The sequence below is a fragment of the Mobula hypostoma genome, chromosome 6 (assembly GCF_963921235.1).
Source record: "Mobula hypostoma chromosome 6, sMobHyp1.1, whole genome shotgun sequence".
In the NCBI taxonomy this organism is placed as follows: Eukaryota; Metazoa; Chordata; class Chondrichthyes; order Myliobatiformes; family Myliobatidae; genus Mobula; species Mobula hypostoma.
This window is the reverse complement of record NC_086102.1, coordinates 38,726,865-38,747,898: the sequence shown is the minus strand read 5'-3', so window position 1 is coordinate 38,747,898 and position 21,034 is coordinate 38,726,865. Positions and strand designations below refer to the sequence as shown.

General features: G+C 41.5%; 1 protein-coding gene and 1 long non-coding RNA gene across 5 annotated transcripts in view; one reads left to right on the top strand and one right to left on the bottom strand.

Moving 5' to 3' along the window:
• Positions 1 to 21,034, top strand: part of LOC134347945 (immunoglobulin-like domain-containing receptor 2) — a 125,131-nt gene that overhangs the window by 42,200 nt on the left and 61,897 nt on the right. For all 3 annotated transcript variants that reach the window (XM_063050614.1, XM_063050613.1, XM_063050612.1), the window contains exons 2-3: positions 13,284 to 13,622; positions 14,824 to 14,943. In XM_063050614.1, the coding sequence (XP_062906684.1) occupies positions 13,284 to 13,622; positions 14,824 to 14,943 (459 nt within the window). The remainder of the gene's footprint in view (positions 1 to 13,283; positions 13,623 to 14,823; positions 14,944 to 21,034) is intronic.
• LOC134347948 (uncharacterized) overlaps positions 4,717 to 21,034 on the bottom strand; it is a 102,427-nt gene continuing 86,109 nt past the window's right edge. The window contains exons 3-5 of one of the 2 annotated variants that reach the window (XR_010018306.1): positions 13,514 to 13,590; positions 11,338 to 11,422; positions 4,717 to 4,977 (exon numbers count right to left, since the gene is read on the bottom strand). This is a non-coding gene — a long non-coding RNA (uncharacterized LOC134347948). The remainder of the gene's footprint in view (positions 4,978 to 11,337; positions 11,423 to 13,513; positions 13,591 to 21,034) is intronic. The other variant, XR_010018305.1, reaches the window with a different exon arrangement.

Below are 21,034 nucleotides of genomic sequence, written 5' to 3'. Positions count from 1 at the left end.
CATCCTTGTACTCCCCACAGCCCCAGGCTGAGCTCCCGAAGAAAGGATGCCGATCCAGAGGGAGAACCTGGGAACCGAGCATCGTGCCTTCTGGGGAAAACCCCAATGGGGCAAGTGTACCCATGCTCCCCATCTGGGGCAGACGGCGCAGCCTGCACTGGGAAGCACAAGACACCCCAGTCATGGAAGGATAGGCAATGCGGCAGGCACCACCAATGCCACTAGAGAAAGAGGAGGACTAATGAGGCCCAGCAATCCACCCTGAAGCTCCCCCAGATACAATGGTACCAACCGCCTGGAAGTTAAACTTGCCGCATGGCACAAAGGATGGAGCCCCTCTGAGACGGTGGTGTACCTTGCCCTGGTGCTGGAGGGGGATGCCCTGCATGCCCTCCTCAACCTAACGCCAGCTGAGCAGTGTGGATACAGGAGGGGGATGCCCTGCATGCCCTCCTCAGCCTAACGCCAGCTGAGCAGTGTGGATACAGGAGGGGGATGCCCTGCATGCCCTCCTCAGCCTAACGCCAGCTGAGCAGTGTGGATACAGGAGGGGGATGCCCTGCATGCCCTCCTCAGCCTAACGCCAGCTGAGCAGTGTGGATACAGGACCCTTGTAGTGGCGCTGCAGTGACGTTTTGAGCAAAGCCCATCGGAGGAAGCAATGAGGAAAGAACTGGGCAGCAGGCCATGTGGGAGAAAGCCTGGGGGCATTCATGGCAGATCTCCACCACTGTGGTTGGCACGGATTAACCCCAGTTCTCTCCCGTGACCCAGGAAGAATTTGCCCTCCACACTTCTGTAAAGGCGCTGATGCCAGAGTATCTTCAGCAGCATGTTCGCCTGACATCACCGTCATCGCTGGCAGAGGCAGAGAGGGCAGGAGCAATCTTAGCCCCCTGCGCTCCAGCGCCAACCGAGACCTCCAGCAGAATCCATCTGCTGTCGCCTCCCCTGGTGGGCCATTTGGGTGAACAGCAAGGTTTATACATGGACTGCATGGTGGAAGGCATCAGATGCCGTGCATTGGTGGACATGTGGTCAACCATCACCATCATCTGTCCAGGTGTCCTCCCCAACATGGACCAGCCATTCCTGCCTGGGTGGCCAACAATGGTGGTTCAGCTGGTTCTGGTCACCGGCAACTGTGCAGTGATAAGAGGGAAGAGGTGGCCCCTCCATCTGGTCCCTTGCCCGGCTCTCACCAAACGCCAGACAGCGGAGCTACGGATCAAAGTGATGGCAGCTGCTGGCATCATTGAGCCCTCCAACAGCCTCTGGGTTGCCCCAGCGTTGTTGGTCAGGAAGGAAGACAGGTTGGGGTGGTTCTGCATTGACTACCACCTTCTCAATGCTGTATACCAGAAGTGCTCCCATCTGCTGCCCCAGACTGTGGATGTCCTGGACTGTATTGTGGGTTCAGCTTGGAAGACTTGAAATGGATTTAGCTGGCCTGTAAAGTAAGTTATTGATCCCATACAGGTTTGAAGGTTCTGGAGAAATGTGCTGCCCCAGCAGGTAAGTAGGGTCAGCTATGATAGCCTTGGTATTAAGACTCGGTCCTGGGTGCTCTCTAGGACCAGGCTTCTGATCTGGAGAGGCCTCAGCAAGAGAGAGCCTGTGATAGTATAAATCACAAATTATGTCCAGCTGTGTGGGGTGTGCAGGCCTGTTGTACAATTGGTGTATTTTGAGTAATCAGTTTGCAAAGTATACTATGCTGGTTTCCTTGCCTGTTATTTCTGAGTTCTCACAATCAGTTGAAGCTACACAAAGCTCATTTCTGAATGTCAAATATCCTTTACTTTTTGATTGAATTATTTGGTTTCAACTTCCATTTGATTAAACAAGCAAACCAGCTTTGTTAATCTTCTGTGATAATTAAAACTGCTTTCATTATATTGTGTCTTCATGGATTAATAATCAAAATATGAGACTGATTGCTGCAACAAAGTAAGGTATGAAGGAGTAAATTACTTAAGATGTTTGTGTTATGTTTTAAGTTGTTTGGTATGTTAGCTGATCTTTATTAAGGAGTTTTAAAAATTTTTAAAAATATGCTTAACTTTTTTTTACTTTGTTCAGAAACATTATATTTATTATACTCTTGACACTTTTGACAGCCAGTGAAGCTGTGTGCCAGACTTTGCCAGTTGTTATTGCAATTAGTGTGCTTTATTACTGGGATTACTTTCATACACCTTTTGTGGGCTTTGTTGCGGTTTATAATCTATGTAAAGCACTTTGAGCCTGTATCTTAAAGTATGAAAGGTGCTATATAAATAAAGTTATTATGTTTTTAATAGGTCATTGTTACTTTGTGTACACAGTAATAATGATCAAACACGAGGAAATCTGCAGATGCTGGAATTTCAAGCAACACACAAAAAATGCTGGTGATCACAGCAGGCCAGGCAGCATCTATTGGAAGAGGTACAGTCAACGTTTTGGGCCGAGACCCTTTGTCGGGACTAACTGAAAGAAGAGATAGTAAGAGATTTGAAAGTGGGAGGGGGAGATCTGAAATGATAGGAGAAGACAGGAGGGGGAGGGATGGAACTAAGAGCTGGAAAGTTGATGATTGGCAAAAGGGATATGAGGCTGGAGAAGGGAGAGGATCATGGGACAGGAGGCCTAGGGAGAAAGAAAGGGGGAAGCCCAGAGGATGGGCAAGGGGTATAGTGAGAAGGACAGAGGGAGAAAAAGGAGAGAGAAAAAATAATAATAATTCATGCCATCAGGTTGGAGGCTACCCAGATGGAATATAAGGTGTTGTTCCTCCAACCTGAGTGTGGCTTCATCTTTACAGTAGAGGAGGCCGTGGATAGACATATCAGAATGGGAATGGATGTGGAATTAAAATGTGTGGCCACTGGGAGATCCTGCTTTCTCTGGTGGATAGAGCGTAGGTGTTCAGCGAAACAGTCTCCCAGCCTGCGTCGGGTCTTGCCAGTATATAGAAGGCCACATCAGGAGCACCGGACACAGTATATCATCCCAGCCGACTCACAGGTGAAGTGTTGCCTCACCTGGAAGAACTGACTGGGGTCCTGAATGGTGGTGAGGGGGGAAGTGTAAGGGCATGTGTAGCACTTGTTCCGCTTACAAGGATAAGTGCCGGGAGAGAGATCGGTGGGAAGGGATGCGGGGGACGAATGGACAAGGCAATCCCTGCGGAAGGTAGGGGAGGGGGGAGGGAAAGATGTGCTTAGTGGTGGGATCCCGTTGGAGGTGGCGGAAGTTACGGAGAATTATATGTTGGACCCGGAGGCTGGTGGGGTGGTAGGTGAGGAGCAACTTTCCAGCTCTTAGCTCCATCCCTCCCCCTCCTGTCTTCTGCTACCATTTTGGATCTCCCCCTCCCCCTCCCCCTCCCACTTTCAAATCTCTTACTATTTCTTCTTTCAGTCAGTCCTGACGAAGGGTCTCGGCCCGAAACATCATCTGTACCTCTTCCTATAGATGCTGCCTGGCCTGCTGCGTTCACCAGCCATTTTTAATGATGATCAAATTTCCAGTTTAAGATGGCGCTACTAAAGAAGGGTGACAGCTTACTGGTGGTTCATAAAGCAAGATTTACAACTAAATACCATATTAATAATACTTTTTTCTGTGGAAAATTGTGGTAAACGGTTAACACAAACAATGAAGAGGAAAGCAAAGGTGAGGCTGACTCGAGGGTCAAGGCATGAGTGTGCAATGCAAAGTCGGATTGAGGTCAAGGCATGTTCAAGGTGGAGTTGGAGCGAACAAAGTGGAGAAAAACCACAGCAGAGTAGTTTCGGAGCTCATCCAACTAAAGTAGGAGTGAGGTCTGATTGATCTAAGTATTGGGCCAATTTGGAAAGATCGGGTATGGGGCGAAACATGGCGGTGGGGTCCAGGCCCAGAGTATACCGATGCAGCGGGCCCGGGTCCTAGTGCAGGGGACAACCTGCTGCTTGGACAATTTAACCTGCGGACCAGATGGTCTGAAAGGGCAGGGTGTTGGGACAGGAGGTGAGGGTGAGGCTGGTTCTGCTCACTGCTTCATGACATTTACTCTGCTCTCCATTGAACTGAGGCGGGAGACTCACTTTCCTTCTTAGCGCTGTCGCTTGCTTTAATTGTTTGCATGATTTGTGTGTTTTTTCTCTCTCTGCATTGGGTGTTGGTCTTTTATTTTTAATTGGGTTCTTTTGGGTTTCTTGTTTTGTGGCTGCCTGCAAGCAGGCGAATCTCAAGGTTGTATAATTTATACATAATTTGATAAATATCCCCATAATTTAGAATTAATTAGGCATTGATATTTTGTTTATTATTGTAGTGCAGAGTTCAGAGCAGCTTTCAAAAAGTTAAAATAGCACAAATGAGGTTTTCCACTTGAGATTAAAATGGCTCTCATTATACAGCACAGAACAGAATTTCAGAAAGTTCGTTTCCAAGGATACCATTGTGGCCTTCTAAGAAGTGTGTACGGGGGAGGAATGCTTTGCAGTCCTGCCATGTCATTTAGGTCTTGGGAGTATATATGGAACAAAAGAACAGACTCTCAGATTGAAACAATTGTTTATCTATATAACTCAACATTTCCAAAAAAACCATTTGTTCAGTTTTTTAGAATTTATCTTGGAACAGTGTAATTACTTCAGGCAATCAAATTCCATTTTAGTTTAACCACAAAATGGCTGATCTTGTAGATCACAACTAAAATTTGAGTTAAAGGTTCATTCTCCATTTTGAGCAGCTTTAATTGATATGTAGAACATAATTAAGTCTGTTATTAATCTCATTTTGGTTCAATGTGTAAATATAGTTAGATTTTAACTAGCTATAGAATCCATTGATCGGATGGTGGTGCTCAGCACCCCCCAGTCTATTAACCATTTTAAAGACAAGAGATTCTGCAGATGCTGGAAATCCAGAGTAACATACACAAAATGATGCAGGAACTCAGCTGGGCAGTCAGCATCAATGGAGAGGAATAAAACTTCATCAGGACTGGAAAGGAAAGGGGAAGAATACACCATGTTACTACTTCATGATTATCTGAAATTAAGTTATTGGTGACTCTAAATCAGAATCAGGTTTAATATTATCAGCATATGTCGTGAAATTTGTAAACTTGGCAGCAGTACAAGGCAATACATGATAATATAGAAAAAAAATTATTAAATCAATCACAGTAAGTATATGTATATTAAATAGGTAAATTAAAAATAGTGCAAAAACAGATAATAAAAAAAAGTGAGGTAGTGTTCATGGGTTCAATGTCCATTTTAGGAATAGGATAGCAGACGGGAAGAAGCGTTTCTGAAGTGTGTGCCTTCAGGCTTCTGTACCTCCTTCCTGGCGGTAACAATGAGAAGGGGGTATGTCCTTGGAGAAAACCTAAATCATGCTAGGCTGTGTGTGTGTGTGTGGGGCCTCCGTCGGTCGTGGTCGACCATGGGTATTGCGCCTCTGGTAGTCACTGGTTTGTCGAGCAGCGTTGACTGCGGCTATTGAGGCCGATCCTGGAATGGTAGGCTCTGCCACAGTTGCTGCATGTGTAGGGCGTCGTGGAATTGTTGTCCACTGTGCCCTCCGTTTAGCTCTCCGCTCCTCAAACTGACTCAGGATCACCCTTTCACCTTGCTGTAGGTGTTGCTGAAGAGTACCTTGCCATTTGTTGCAGTCATCTGCTATATCCTCTCAGCACTCTGTGATTTTTAAGGCTTTCATGTTGTGCTTGCAGAAGTCCTTGAGGCGAAGCTGGGGTCTACCAACGTTCCTCTTGCCTGTTGCTAATTCTCCGTAGAGGATGTCCTTTGGCAGTCTATCATCCTTCATACGACAGACGTGGCCCAGCCAGCGCAGTCTGCGTTGTCTTAAAAGTGTGAACATTGTGGGAAGTCCAGCACGGGAGAGGATGTCAGAGTTTGAGACTTTCTATCCAGGTGATGCTGAGGATGTGGCAAAGGCTGCGCAGTTGAAAACTATTGAGTTTCCTCTCCTGTTTGGAGTAGATGGTCCAAGTCTTGCTACCATACAGGAGGGTGCTGATAATGCATGCGTTGTACACGGCAGTCTTGGTCTTTGTAGCGAGTTTCAGATTCTCCCAGACCCGTGAGGAGAGTTGAGCAAGGATCGATATTGCTTTGCTGATACGCCTATTGATTTCAACATCGAGGGAGAGAGTGTCGCTAATGGTTGACCCCAAGTATGCGAACTCGTGGACCACTTCTAGATCATAATTGTCGATGGTAATGACTGGTGTCTCCACTACGTTCTGGGCAAGGACATTTGTTTTCTTTAGGCTGATGGTAAGCCCGAAGTCCTTGCATGCCTTAGAGAAGCGGTCCATGAGAGTTTGTAGTTGCTGTTTGGTGTGCCAGGTTATAGCAGCATCATCAGCAAAGAGCATGTCACGTATTAATATCTTTCGCACCTTTGTTCTTGCTCTCAGGCGCGCAGGGTTGAACAGCCGCCCATCAGACCTGGTGTGCATGTAGATGCCTTCTGTTGACATCCCAAACGTGTGCTTCAATAGCATTGAGAAGAAGATGCCGAATATTGTTGGGGCCAACACGCATCCTTGTTTGATTCCACTACGAATAGCGAAGGGTTCTGATGAGCTGCCATCATACTGAACAGTAGCCCTCATATCGTCATGGAATGACTTGATGATACTTTGGAGATTCGGGGGACAGCCGATCTTGAGGAGAATCTGAAAGAGCCCGTCCCTGCTGACAAGGTCGAATGCCTTGGTCAAGTTGATGAAAGCAACATAGAGGGTTTCTGTTGTTCCCTGCACTTCTCCTGGAGTTGATGGAGGTTCAATGTCCATTTAGGAATAGGATGGCAGACAGGAAGAAGCGTTTCTGAATCACTAAGTGTGTGCCTTCAGGCTTCTGTACCTCCTTCCTGGCAGTAAAAATGAGAAGAGGGCATGTCCTTGGAGAAAACCTAAATCATGCTAGGCTAGGCGCTAACTAAAATCACAGTGGTCTTGACTCTCAATACTGCTTTATTCTTTGTGCTTTGGGATGATGCACCTTTTGTTATTCTCTGTATTCTTTGCAATCTCAAACTGAACTCCAGGATCTTATTATATTTACTACACGAACCACCCTTGTGTTTGCTTCTCTCTCACCTCTGAGTACTCATCCACATCTCCATTGATCACCTGCACTTTTGTTAACACACGACTAAAATGAATGTACTCTTTGGTACTATGGGTCTGAGAGGGAAGGAGTGTCTTTGGCTGTCACAGGAAATCTAACTTGCAAAATAAAGTTAATGACTTGAGCATTAGTAAATGAGTGTGATCTCATGCTACTGGCATATTATTGCCAGAGATGCTATTGTTATAATAGTAGTGTTGTGTTTTTTTTAAAAAAAAGAACCTGATTTGTGCAACACTGGCAAAATCCAGACTTCCTAGGATTGGACTAACTTGTACTGTTAGGTGGAAACTACATCAAGTTGAGAGAAAATTCTTCTGTGATTTGTAAAAATAATCAAATCAATTCTAAAACAATGTGAGTACATTTTATTACACCATCAAAGTTTTCTTGTCATGAACTAGTACTGAAATAAAGTTGAAAAATATTTGATTCCCCAATGTTTACTAAATTTATTGAATTTCTATAAACATTGGTCCTGCATGCATAAAATATAAATGATCTGATTGTATAATTCTGCAGAGAAATGTACTTTTTTTCAGAAGCAGTCACATATCAGAAGTATTTTAAACATGTCAATGGGGAACAAAACAAATGAAATTTCTGATGTAATTCTCGCAATTGTTCTAAACTTTATGAAAAAGACAGGTTGAAGAAATAATAAAGATTAATTTATATACATTGAAATGGATTGGAGAAGCTTGTTTGTTTGTTTATTTATTTATTTAGAGAGACAGCATGGAATAGCCTTTCTGGCTTAACAAGTCACACCTGCCTATTTAACCCTCGCATGATCACTGGACAATTTACAATGACCAATTAACCTATTAACTGGTACATCTTTGAAATGTGGGAGGAAACAGAAGCATGTGGGGGGGGGGCGGGGGAAGGAGAAACCCACATGGTCACAGAAAGGATGAACAAACTTCTGACAGGTGGCACTGGAACTGAGCTCTGAACTCCAACTACAGTGATTCTGACCTCCACTTATTTCTTATCTCTACTTACTTCTTCCTGTATTATAATGTTCCAGACAACATGTTCAAGTGTTAGGAAATAATTTTGTTCAATACATGATGAAAAGCTCTATTGTGATGTATGAATTAATTTATAATAAATCTGAGAAAATTATTAAGGGAGTTTAGTGGACGTTCTTTAAAATGAAATTATGTTACTGGATCTAAACAGGTGACAGGATGCTCCAGCATAGCAACAAAATCAGGGAACCGTGGTAATGTAGCAGTTAGCATGATGCTTTTACAGTCAGAGTTCGGAGTTCAATTTAGGTGCCCTCTGTAAGAAAGTTTGTACATTCTTCCCACGTGCACTTGGGTTTCCCCCAGGTGCTCCAGTTCCCTCCCACATTAGTTAGTAGGTGAATTAGTCATTGTAAACTGTCCTGTGATTAGGCTAAGGTGGGGTGCTAGATGGTGCAGCTCGATGGGCTAGAAGGGCTTCTTCTGTGCTACATCTCTAAATAAATAAAACAATTTCATATGGAATAATCCTCAATGAATTGATGGGAACTGAGGATCTAATTATAATTAGGTACAATAGATTATTTTCAGTGAGTCATGTTCAACATCAAAGTCAAAGCAATTTTCTAAATATTGGCTACTAATTATAACTGTTATCTTTGTGAAAAACAACTGTTTTCATGTATTATTTGCAGTTAATTTAGCATGATGAATGGGGATTCATCATATTTGATTCAGATTCTGAACTGAAATATTTTAGATCATTATTAATAATTTATATTTGTTACCTGATTTTGAAAGACAAAAAAGACCTTCTCTGTTGTGATTTTTGTTTCTTTTGAATGAAAGGAGACTAAAATGTTACTTTTCCCTTTTGAAATCTGTGTGGGTGTAAAATCACCAGGCATGTTTCAAAAGCTTAACTTCCAACAAAAGTGGAGATTTCTAGAATGCTGTAGGTGCTGAAGATTCAAAATGCACACAAATGCTTGAAGAGGATAATCTGCGGGGAAACTGATCTGAAACAATAACTCAATTTTTCTCCCTCCAGATGCTGTTTGACATGCAGAATATTTCCAGCATTTGCTCTTAAAATCAGATTTCTTGTAATAAATAAACAATCTCATGTTTCCCTCAGCTGAGAAGAAACTGCCAAACTTTCATTGCACTTATAGTTGCCTGCTGGCTTTCCAGCAGCTCTGGGATCTTGGTGAACACAACTCTACTTAACCAATCAAACTGAAAAATTAGTAATGAATGACGCAGATCTGAAGCGGGAAGTCATAGTCATGGAGTTGTAGAGCATGGAAATGGGGCCCTTTGGCCCCACTCATCAAGGTGCTTAGCTGAGCTATTACCACTTGATAAGATATGGGCCAGACACGTGAAACTTTTCCTATCCATATCTCTATCTAAATGTCTTTTAAACGTTATAATTGTATTTTCTTGGTGAGTTTCTAAGGAGTAAATCATTGAGAAGAGGAACTAATCAGTATACTGTGCCAATTCATTTCTACAATTAATACACATTTACACATAATCATGGATCTCAATGGCACATGTCCTACACTCCTCGGAGAAGTAAATATCTTATTTAGGGATATCCTGATTTTTGATGCCCATACATCTGTGGTTCTAAGAAGTCCAGTTTACCTCTTAAAAACAATAAATACTACATTTTTTTTCCAAGCAAAATCTGGTCTTGTTGATCATACAATTTACAGAAGGTCAAAGGATACAGCGGGATATAAATCAGTTACAGTTATGGGTAGAGAAATGACAGCTGAAGTTTAATCCAGGCAAATATGAGGTGTTTGACTTTGAGAGGTCAAATATAAAGACAATGTATACAGTTAATGGCAGAACCCATTAACAGTACTGATGTGCAAAGTGATCTTGGAGTCCGAGTCATACTTCCTTGTAAGTGGCAATGTAAGTAGATAGAGTGGTTAACCTGCACTGTCACCTGTTTGCAGACGTCCAGGAGAGTCGGTGCCGGAGGTGGTGTGGTGCAGCATCCAGGCTGGCATCGGTGCTGCTCTCTGGTGTTCGCGTGGCAGAAGATGAGCTGTATTGTGTTCGACTGTAGACTGCTGCAATGTTCATGGATTCGGGGACTTGAACTATATTTCTATAGCCTGACTGTGACTGTATTTTACTGCTATATTGTATGTGCCTTGTGCTGTGTATGACTTGTGGTCCTGTGTTTTGCACCTTGGCTCCAGAGTAACACTTTAGTTTGTTTGTATTCATGTATGGTTGAATGACAATTAAACTTAGTCATAGTCATACTTTATTAATCCCCGGGGAAATAGGTTTTTGTTACAGTTGCTCCATAAATAATAACTAGTAATAGAACCATAAATAGTTAAATAGTAATATGTAAATTATGCCAGTAAATTATGAAATAAGTCCAGGACCAGCCTATTGAGTCAGGGTGTCTGACCCTCCAAGGGAGGAGTTGTAAAGTTTGATGGCCACAGGCAGGAATGACTTCCTATGACACTCTGTGCTGCATCTCAGTGGAACGAGTCTCTGGCTGAATGTACTCCTATGCCCACCCAGTACATTATGTAGTGGATGGGAGACATTGACCAAAATGGCATGCAACTTAGACAGCATCCTCTTTTCAGACACCATCGTGAGAGAGTCCAGTTCCATCCCCATAACATCACTAGCCTTACGAATGAGTTTGATGATTCTGTTGGTGTCTGCCACCCTCAGCCTGCTGCCCCAGCACACAACAGAAACATGATAGCACTGGCCACCACAGACTCGTAGAACGTCCTCAGCATCGTCCAACAAATGTTAAAGGACCTCAGTCTCCTCAGGAAATAGAGATGGCTCTGGCCCTTCTTGTAGACAGCCTCAGTGTTCTTTGACCAGTCCAGTTTATTGAACTTGAAAGAAGGAATATGGCATTCTTGTCTTCATCACTTGGGGCACGGAATATAAGAGCCAGGAAGTCATGATGGTGTTGTATCAGACTTTGGTTAGGCCACACTATTGCATGTAGTTTGCATGTAGTTCCAATTGCCCCTTTATAGTAAGGATATGGAAGAAGTGATTTGCCAGGATGCTGCCTGGATTTAGCATATTAGCTGAAAGGAGAGGTTGAACAAACTCAGATTGTTGTGTCTGGGGTGTCAGAGGCTGAGGGGAGTTGTGATAGAAGTTTATAAAATTATGAGAGACATGTCAAAAACTAGAGAACACACCCTTTAAACATTTTCTTCTTATATTAAAGCTGTGTGTGGGGTAAGTTTCTCCATTCTTTGATCTTGGGTGGTCAATCTTCCTTGGCTGCAATTTACAGAGAAAATAAAAATGCATTGTTTTATTTTGATAACCAATATTCTCCCCACCAAATCCAAATTCTTTACAACAAGTGCACTGCTTTGTTTAACCTGACTGTTCATAAATGTTTTTGCTTCTAACACATTGTTTTCTTACCAAACTAGTAACTTTTCAGTTGCCGACAATGACTTTTCAAGGCAGTCAAACAGTTGGAGATGTCAAGGAAAGGTTTCAATAGAAAATATATACAGAGCATTCTGGTTAATTGGGCCATCAGTTAACTAGGACAGCCACTTACGTGGAACAACTCTAAACGAACAAAAAAAACTAATTGAGAAAATAGTCAGATTCCCTTCATATACTTGGGACATCATGCCATTTAATTGGGAGAAGAGACTTCTGCTGAACAGTTTCTAACCAGCATCAGTTGCATGCACCTCTGTGGCCATTAGACACTATGCGATGCCTAGAGTGAATAGTTTTGAAATAGCATCAGTTGAGTGTGTTTGTATTCAAACAGCATTGATAGTTGGCAAGAAATAAGCAATAAGACAAATAAGAATTGTTTTGCTCTCTGTGGTTTCAAGCATTCAGTGCTACCCCTTTTCAGGTGTTAAATGGGCATTACTTTGTCATAATGCCAAATAGGATGACACTAAAATAAATTCCAATATTAGAACATCTTTAACTTAATTGTTGTAGTTTCCTACTTTTCAGTAAGCAGTAAAAACCAACCTGAAGTGGCTGCTGTTGCATAATTTTTGCAGTGACTCATGAGAAGTGTGTCAATGCTATTAAAGGACTTTCCCCATGACATCCAGTGTGGATTTGTGGAAAATAGTTCCAAGTTCAAGTGTAGGGGTGAAAGGTATGAGGAGAGGGCTATCAGTGAGTAAAAAAAACCATGACGCATGGAAGGGACTGATTGCATGCTGTCCTACAGTATGTATGGTCCCCAGCCACTCTGGGCAAGTAGCCATGGGTCAAGGCATCTGTACCCTACTGGAATTCCAAACTGTGCTTAGCACTGTGAGCACTGAGATCTTTAATACTTTATACATTTCCTTCACATGTGTTAAATATAAAATGATGTATGAAATGCCAGAAAAATCTTGCAATACACAGAGCTAAATGATTTTGCAACCAACGGCTCAGGTGGAAATTCTGCAGTCTAGTTGCAAGTCCCAACCATCTTTGGACAGTTCAATTCCATGTGGCTGAGAATACAGGGTACAATAAAGGCTATGGGATGTGACAACAATTCAGCTGGTGGACTAAAGATTTGAGCTTCTCAAATAGATACATCTCTAGCCAATATGTTCTTGCACAGTTATAACACTGGTTTCTATGATTGTGGAAAGTTGTCCATTTATGTCATGTTCATACAAACTAGCACAATCTACTCTTGATCACCTACAAAATGCTAGAAGCAATCATTGATGATGCTGTCAAGTGGTTTTTCCTCAGAATCCAATGTAAATACCAATGTTTCAAGTGGGTTACTATTGCCACTAGTGTATAAATATAAACTGCTGTGAGTCAATGCTCTTAAAAATAAAACACTCTTGAAAATACACCCTATATGAGAACAACTGAACTATAACATCCAGGTTTTTATACTGTCAAAAAGCTATTTTCTGTTGGTATTGTGTATGTTAGTGCAGAATATAGAAGAATCTAGGGGGTAATTTTCTTCAGAATTATTAAGTAGTATTTATTACATCAGGATGATATAATAATATGATCATATAATGGCATGTAGAATTATTATCTGAATTATAAAATTCAAGGCTCCTGAAGAAAATATTGTACATATGAAGTAATCTTAGTCATTTTTATTCTAAATCATTTTTCATTATATTTACAGGTGTATCCTTTGGTATTCAAGTGACCATTTCAGAATACAAAAAGATAGCCATGTTGTTCCAGCCTGTGGTTCTGCAGTGTCAGTATTCCACCACATCTGTCCAACAACCTGTTGTGCAATGGCGATTTAAGTCATACTGCAAGGACCGTACCATAGATGCATTCAGTATCCACAGCACATCCACACATGTTATCAGCCAGAAAGAACAGGCACCCACGTGGGATCCATACCTAGACTGCGCGGATAATAGTCGCACAGTCCGAATTGTGGCTTCCCGTCAAGGATCTGCTGTCACCTTAGGAGAGTACTACAAAGGAAGGGAAATAACCATCATCAACAGTAAGGATTATTATTTCCCAGTAACTTTATGTATTTGATGATAGATTTGATTTTGGTGTATAATTACTAATAAGATATTTAAACATTGGAGCAATTGTGCATGTATATCCAGCTTACATTACAGTGAATTTCTTAGCTTGGATCAGTAACAATCCCAAAGCATCCAAATTGCAGAATTTGAGATATATTTTGCAAGATGTATTTTCTTTTGCACTTAAATAATTCAATACAATTCTCTTGTGGCCCTTTATTGTTTCAACTAGTGTAAAAAAAATCAAGTGAGAACTGATATCTGAGACTGTGTGACAAATCTAATGTCTGAAAGGGAATATGTATTCTGTTTCCCTCTCTTTAGCACAAATATTTTTCAGGAATAAGAGAGCATACTTAGCCTCTCAGCATTGATTAAGTCTAACCTGTGGCTCAAAGGTTTGGGGGCAAACTTCTGTCATCATTGCACTAGTCAGAATTCCAAGAGTTCAATACTTTACAACTTGCTGATAGTAAATGTATGCTTATAATTCTTAGAAGGCCCAGCATACCATGAGTTTATAGATGGGACACCAGAACTCTCATGCTCGTTCACTTAACATTTTAGCTGTGAATTTGCAGGGCCAAAATATTTTACTTAACCTATTTCAACACTGAATATATAAATCTTATGGTTATAGTCATTCATGTAAATTGGGACATATTTGTATTGGTGGGGTGGTCTCAATACAAAAGGAACCACAAAATTTAAGCTGAAGTAATTAAGACTCCACATTAGTGTCCTTAAATCTTACTTGAAATTCCATGAAAATATTTTTTTCATTAAAAATTGGAAATAAAAATCCTTAGCAGTCACGCAGAATAGATAAAAATAAATCAGCATAATGTATTTTGTTTGAATTATGCCATTGCCATAGATGAATTACACTCCATTGTAATAATTTTATAACTGGTATCAATCTGAAATTTTAAAATAATCCCACCATTGTCTACTAAGAACAACATCATACTGTCAATTGTGTTACTGAATTACATTTTCTCCCTACTATAATATAGCTGTGCATTGAATGTTAAACAGAAATTACTCACCAATTAGAAATATAGATGATAAAAGGATGCTAATGAGCACATATTTGTTTGTAGACTGAACCTTGATTTTTTTTCCAATGCTGTCTAGTTCAATTATGTGCAATGGTTTGGTGTCTTATAGATGCAGATCTCCAGATTGGAAGGTTACATTGGGGAGACAGTGGAGCTTATTACTGCTCAGTTATCACTCCAGATGATATTGTAGGTAACAGTGAGGAAAGAATGGAACTTCTTGTCTTGGGTAAGTATACATGGCTGGTGTATTTAAGAAGCTGGCCATAAATGTAGGTGTAGCCAAAAGCAAACTGGAATAACCTCCTGGACATTTGCTTTGAATTTGTGCATGCATTTTTTCTACTACCGAGAATTAAAAAAAGTATTGGTCCAACTATGATATTTAATTACAAAATTGTCTTTGTATAATATATTAAATAGGATTTATGCTCACAATATTAAAAACTACCTACGAATTCAATAGAAGGCTGGAGTTTCCATTCGATTTTACTTACTGTTTTCAGTCCAGTGTAATTCCCCCTGGCATTGGCATAGCAGGTGCAAATAATGAGTGTTTTAAGTCTCCAGAACAATTTGTGCAAGTTTTGAAATACAAATAATAAAAGCTGGCCCCACCAACCTACTCGCTCCAATTCAAAACCGGCACACCCTCGCTGAATTAATTTCCCTCAGCTGTTTCTGCTAATTGCATTCTTCTGTGGGCCTTTGGCAAAACTCCAAAAATTAAAAGTTGGTTTTGTATCAAGGGCATTAATAGACATAGAACATAGACAAGCAGTGCAGGCCCTTCAGGCCACAAGGTTGTGCCAACCTTTTAACTTTCTCCAAGATCAGTCGAATGCTTGCCTAACACATTGCCCTCAATTTTTCGTTCATCAACCACCATCCCTGACAGTGCATTTGCATACCTGCCACTCAGTGTGTGAAAAAACACTACCTCTAATATCCCTCCTATACTTTCCTCTAATCATGTTAAACACATCTATCAAGTCACCTCTCATTATCCTTCACTCTAAAGAGAGAAGCTCTAGTTCACTCAGTGGCTCCTCTTAACACATACTCTCTAATCCAGGCAGCATCCTAGTAAATCTCCTTTTTACCCTCCCTATAGCTTCCAAATACTTCCTATAATGAAGCAACCAGAACTGACCATAACACTCCAAATGTCGTCCAACCGGAGTTTTATCGAGTTGCATCATTACCTCATTTCTCTTGAACTCAGTCCCCTAACTTAATGAAGGCCAACACACCACACATCTTCTTAACCACCCTACACATCTTCTTAACCACCCTATCAACTTGAGCGGCTACTTTGAGACATCTATGGACTTGGGCCCCAAGATCCCTCTATTCCTCCACACTAAGACTACTGCCATTCACCCTGTTCTCTGCTGGAAGTTCAACCTTCCAAAATGAATCACTTCACACTTTTCCAGATTGAACTCCATCTGCCACTATGGGAGATGATAGATGGAAAAGGCAAAAATGAGAAGCAATCTGATTGGGGAGGATCATGAGAGAAAGGAAAGGAGGAGTACCACCAGGGGGAGGTTATAGGCAGATGAGGAGAAAAGAAGAGGTAAGAGAAGCTAGAGTGGAAGAAAAGAGAAGGGGGAGAGAGAAAAAGTACCAGATGTTAGAGAAAGCAATGTTCATGCCATCAAATTGGAGGCTACCAAGACAGAGTATGAAGTGTTGCTGCTCCAAGCTGAGAGTGGCCTCATTGTGGGAGTAGAGGAGGCCATGGACCAACATGTTGGAACGGGAGTGGGGATTGGAATTAAAATGTTTGTCCACTTGTTACAGATGCTTGACAAAGTGGTCCCCCAATCTACATTGGGTCTCACCAATGCATCTGGAGCATTGGATTAACCGTAAGGCCCATCGAGAGTCTGTTCCACATTTCATCGTGGCTGATCCATTTCCCTCTCAAACCCATTCTCCTTTCACACCCGGACTAAACAAGAATCTATCAACCTCTCCCTTAAATAAACCCAATGACCCAGTACCACAGCTGCCTGTGGCAACAGATTCTACAAATTCACCCCTCTGGCTAAAGCAGTTCAACCTCATCTCCATTCTAAATGGACGTCCTTCTATTCTGAGGCTACGCCCTCTGGTCCTACACTCTCCCACCATAGGAAACATTCTCTTCACATCCATTCTATTCAACATTTGATAGGTTTCAATGAGATCCCCTTATTCTTCTAACTTCCAGTGAGTACAGTTCCGGAGCCATCAATAACTCCTCATACAATAAGCTTTGCATTCCTAGAATCATTCTCATGCACCTACTCTGAACCCGCACCAATGTCAACACATCCTTTCCTAAATGAGGGGCCCAAAACTGCTCTCAATACTCCAAGTGAGGCCTCACCAGTGCCTTATAAAGCCTCAGCATTACATCCTTGCGTTTGAGTCCTCTCAAAATGGCACTTGCCAATTGATGACCCCAACAGTTTTGCAGGTGAAGTGTTGCTACACCTGGAATGACTACTTGGGGCCCTGAATTGAGGTGAGGGAGAAGGTGAATGGGCAGGTATAGTACCTTTTCCACTTGCAGGATTAAGTGCCGGGAGGAAGAAACAGATAAGAGAAGCATGGAGAGAGCAGTTCCTGCAGAGAGTGGGGAGGAGGTAAAGATGTGTTTGGGGGAGGATCCCATTGAAGATGGTCAGAACTTCAGCATCTTCAACAAGATCCAACCACCACATTCTCTGTAACTTCCACCATCTTCCGCTATCCTCTTTCCACTAGTTCAAGCAAGATTTATTTGCTGATACTGAAATAGGCTTGAGCTCAAAGTTGGGTGGACAAAAACATTTGAGAAATGGGCACAAATTTGGATGCAGTTGCGCCAAAAGTAAGATTATATGCAAGCAGAAACCAGATTAGATCATTTAACATAGCGGCTTCCAGTAAGATGGTGGCATGTTCAAACACAGCAGCTTCTACAGGGTCAACCAAAGGTGTTATCGTCCTTTTTAAACTTTTTTTTATGATGACAAGACCCTGCTGGGCATTTAGAACTTAAAGTCCTGCAGATCTACCCCATCAACGAGTTGCTTACTGGCAGAGAAACTGAAAGAGCTGGAGTTGCTGCTGCCTGCATCGAAAAGCATCGGAGCAGTCAGTGCACGAAGGCGGCATGCAGTCTAACAGCAAGTGATCGTCTTAGTTGCTTTTCTTGCGATCACAGGACCCTGTTGGAGATTGTTAATGTGGAATGCTGCAAGTCCAATTCACTGATTAATTGGCTGATGTGGGGGAACTGTGTGGCTTTGGTCATAGTGAGGGCTGGACCTCAAGCCACAATGTTGCCTGTTTACAGCCGCCCAAGAGAGTGACGTTGTAGTCAGGGTGCTCTACTGGATGCAGTGTGGTGTGGTTTCCAGGCTGGAGTCAATGTTTCTTCCCACCCCGTGCTTACTCGGCAGAAGACAAACCATATTGTGCTTGACTGCAGATTTCTGTAGTATTCATGGACTCAGTCTTGGATTATATTTTGTTTTCTGTGACTGTATTTTACTGCTATTTTATATGTGCTATACGTGCCTTGTGCTGTGCGTGACTGTTGGTACTGTGTTTTGCTCCTTGGCCCTGGAGTAACACTGTTTCGTTTGGCTGTATTCATGGATATTCATGTATGATTGAATGACAATTAAACTTGAAGTTTAACATGCCTTTCTCGGAGAACTGCACATAAAATCCCTTTTCCTTGTTTTAGTCAGAATTACCAAATTACTAAAATAAGGAATAGGGGTAATTTCTGCCGAATATTTGAAGTGCTACTTGTTGTTAAGTGCACTATTACAACAATCTCACTCCAAGCTTTAAAAAAAACTGTACCTCTGGTTTGAACATTAACTTAAATACCATCAGACCATACTGTAGCTAGTATTATAATGAGGATAAACACTGTAGGTGCATGCTGATTCTTTGAATATCTCAAGCAACGCAGCTAAGCTGATGTTTCGCATATCATTCCTTTACTATAAGGTATTCTTTTAATTATTTGAGCTGGACTAGTTATAAATTGTCCATATGTATGTCATTGCAATACAGAGTATGATTTGGGTGTATGTTTTAAATATTTTGATAATAATTTACTACTGATCATAACTATTAAAACGTTAGTGAAGTCATCTATAAAATGAGTATCGTTTGAACAGGAAGTTCTCTTCCTTTGCCAATGTCTCCCATGAATCGTAGCACCAGAGAAGGTACAACAGATGAACTTTAAATACATTGATTAAATGTCACTAATATGATACTGTGTGCCATGTTGCTGCCTGATTGAAGGATGGAGGATAATTTTTCCATGTCCAGACACTGACTGAGCCTTTTGAAAAATGACTGAGGTAAAACACCAATAACCCATTCCAGTTGTTCAGAAATTCCCATGGTGTGGCATCTGGCTCCCCTGATCTCCACACATTCTATACCCCTCACCCCTCTCTACCCATTACCTCAGTCACTGCACTGCACTTCTTATAATTTGTAAGTGCATGCTGGTATTTATATATTTATGCACATTTATTCCAAATCCATTCTTCAATCTCTAACTTAATTTTTATATAATTCATTATTTTTAATTGTTTGTTGTTTTTATGCATGTGATGCCAATGATCTACAGCAAATATCTAATATATTTAAATGTATATGGTGAATAAAGTTGATCCTTAATCCTTATGCAGAACCCTTAAACAAACTGAGGCACTAGTTCCTGAACTGTCTTTTAGCATATCAGGATCCCAGTTCCTCTCGCTCTCTTCCACACACTGCCAGTCTCTGAAAGCTCAGTGGGGCCTCAGTTCCCATGATCCCTATAAACTCATTTGTTAGCGTATTATCTTGAAATTCCCTCAAAAGACAGAAGGAAGTATGCAAGTGACTGAGAAAGCAATTACTAATGGAATATCATGGACAGTCAAACAGTTGAAATATTTGAAATGCTGTCACATCAACAGTCATAAAATGCCCATAAAATACAGTTGTCACTCACTGCAAGATGAGAAATGGATTCTCTAATATTATTATACATAGAGAATAACTGTCCTTGTGGGTGTCCATTCATTTCTAAGTAGAGCTTTTTAAATTTTATAAACACCTCACACTGTTATATAAGCATTTTAATTCTCATATTAAAAATCAAAGATTTCTATCCATCACAAGTTCTAAAACATGTAGGTTTCCAGGAGCCAGTTAACCTGACTTCAGTAGTTGAAGTTCATTAATAAGGATGAGGTTTCAGAGTACTTGAGGGCACACAATAAAATCGGCCAAAGACAGCATGATTTCCTTAAGGGAAAATCTTGCTTGAGAAATCTGGTGGAATTCTTTGTTGAAATAACAGGCAGGATAGATGAAGGAGAGTCGGTGGATATTATTTACTTGTATTTTCAGAAGGTCTTTGACAACTTATGGTACATGAGGCTGCTAAATAAGATAGTAGCCCATGGTCTTATAGGAAAGATAACTAGCATGGTTAGAAGAGGGGGTGACTGGCAGGAGGCAAGAGTGTGAATAAAGGGAGCCTATTCTGGTTAAATGCCTATAACTAGTAATGTTCACCAGGGATCGGTGTTGGAACCACTTCTTTTCACATTATATATCAATGATTTGGAGGACGGAATTGATGGCATTGTGGCCAGGTTTGTGGATGATATGAAGATAGGTGGATGGGCAGGTAGTATTAGGGAAGTAGGAAGTCTTCAGAAGGACTTGGCTTAGGAGAATGGGCAAAGAAGTTTCAGATAAAATACAGTGTAAGAAGTGGGGCTAATGCCCCACCTCCCCCTGGTACCCCATCCATTATTTATTTATATACACACATTCTTTTTCTCTCTCTCCTTTTTCTCCTTCTGTCCCTGTCACTATACCCCTTGCCCATCCTCTGGGTTCCCCCCTCCCCCTTTTCCTTCTCCCTGGGTCTCCTGTCCCATGATCCTCTCATATCCCTTTCGCCAATCACCTGTCCAGCTCTTGGCTCCATCCCTCCCCCTCCTGTCTTCTCCTATCATTTCTAATCTCCCCCTCCCCCTCCCACTTTCAAATCTCTTACTAGCTCTTCCTTCAGTTAGTCCTGACGAAGGGTCTCGGCCTGAAACGTCGACTGTACCTCTTCCTAGAGATGCTGCCTGGCCTGCCGCATTCACCAGCAACTTTGATGTGTGTTGTAAGAAAGTGTATGGTCATAAACCTTGGTAGAAGGAATAAAGGCATAGACTATTGTCTAATGAGGGAGAAAATTCGAAAATCAGAGGTGCAAAGGGACTTGGGAGTCCTCGTGTAGGACTCCCTCAAAGTTAATTTGC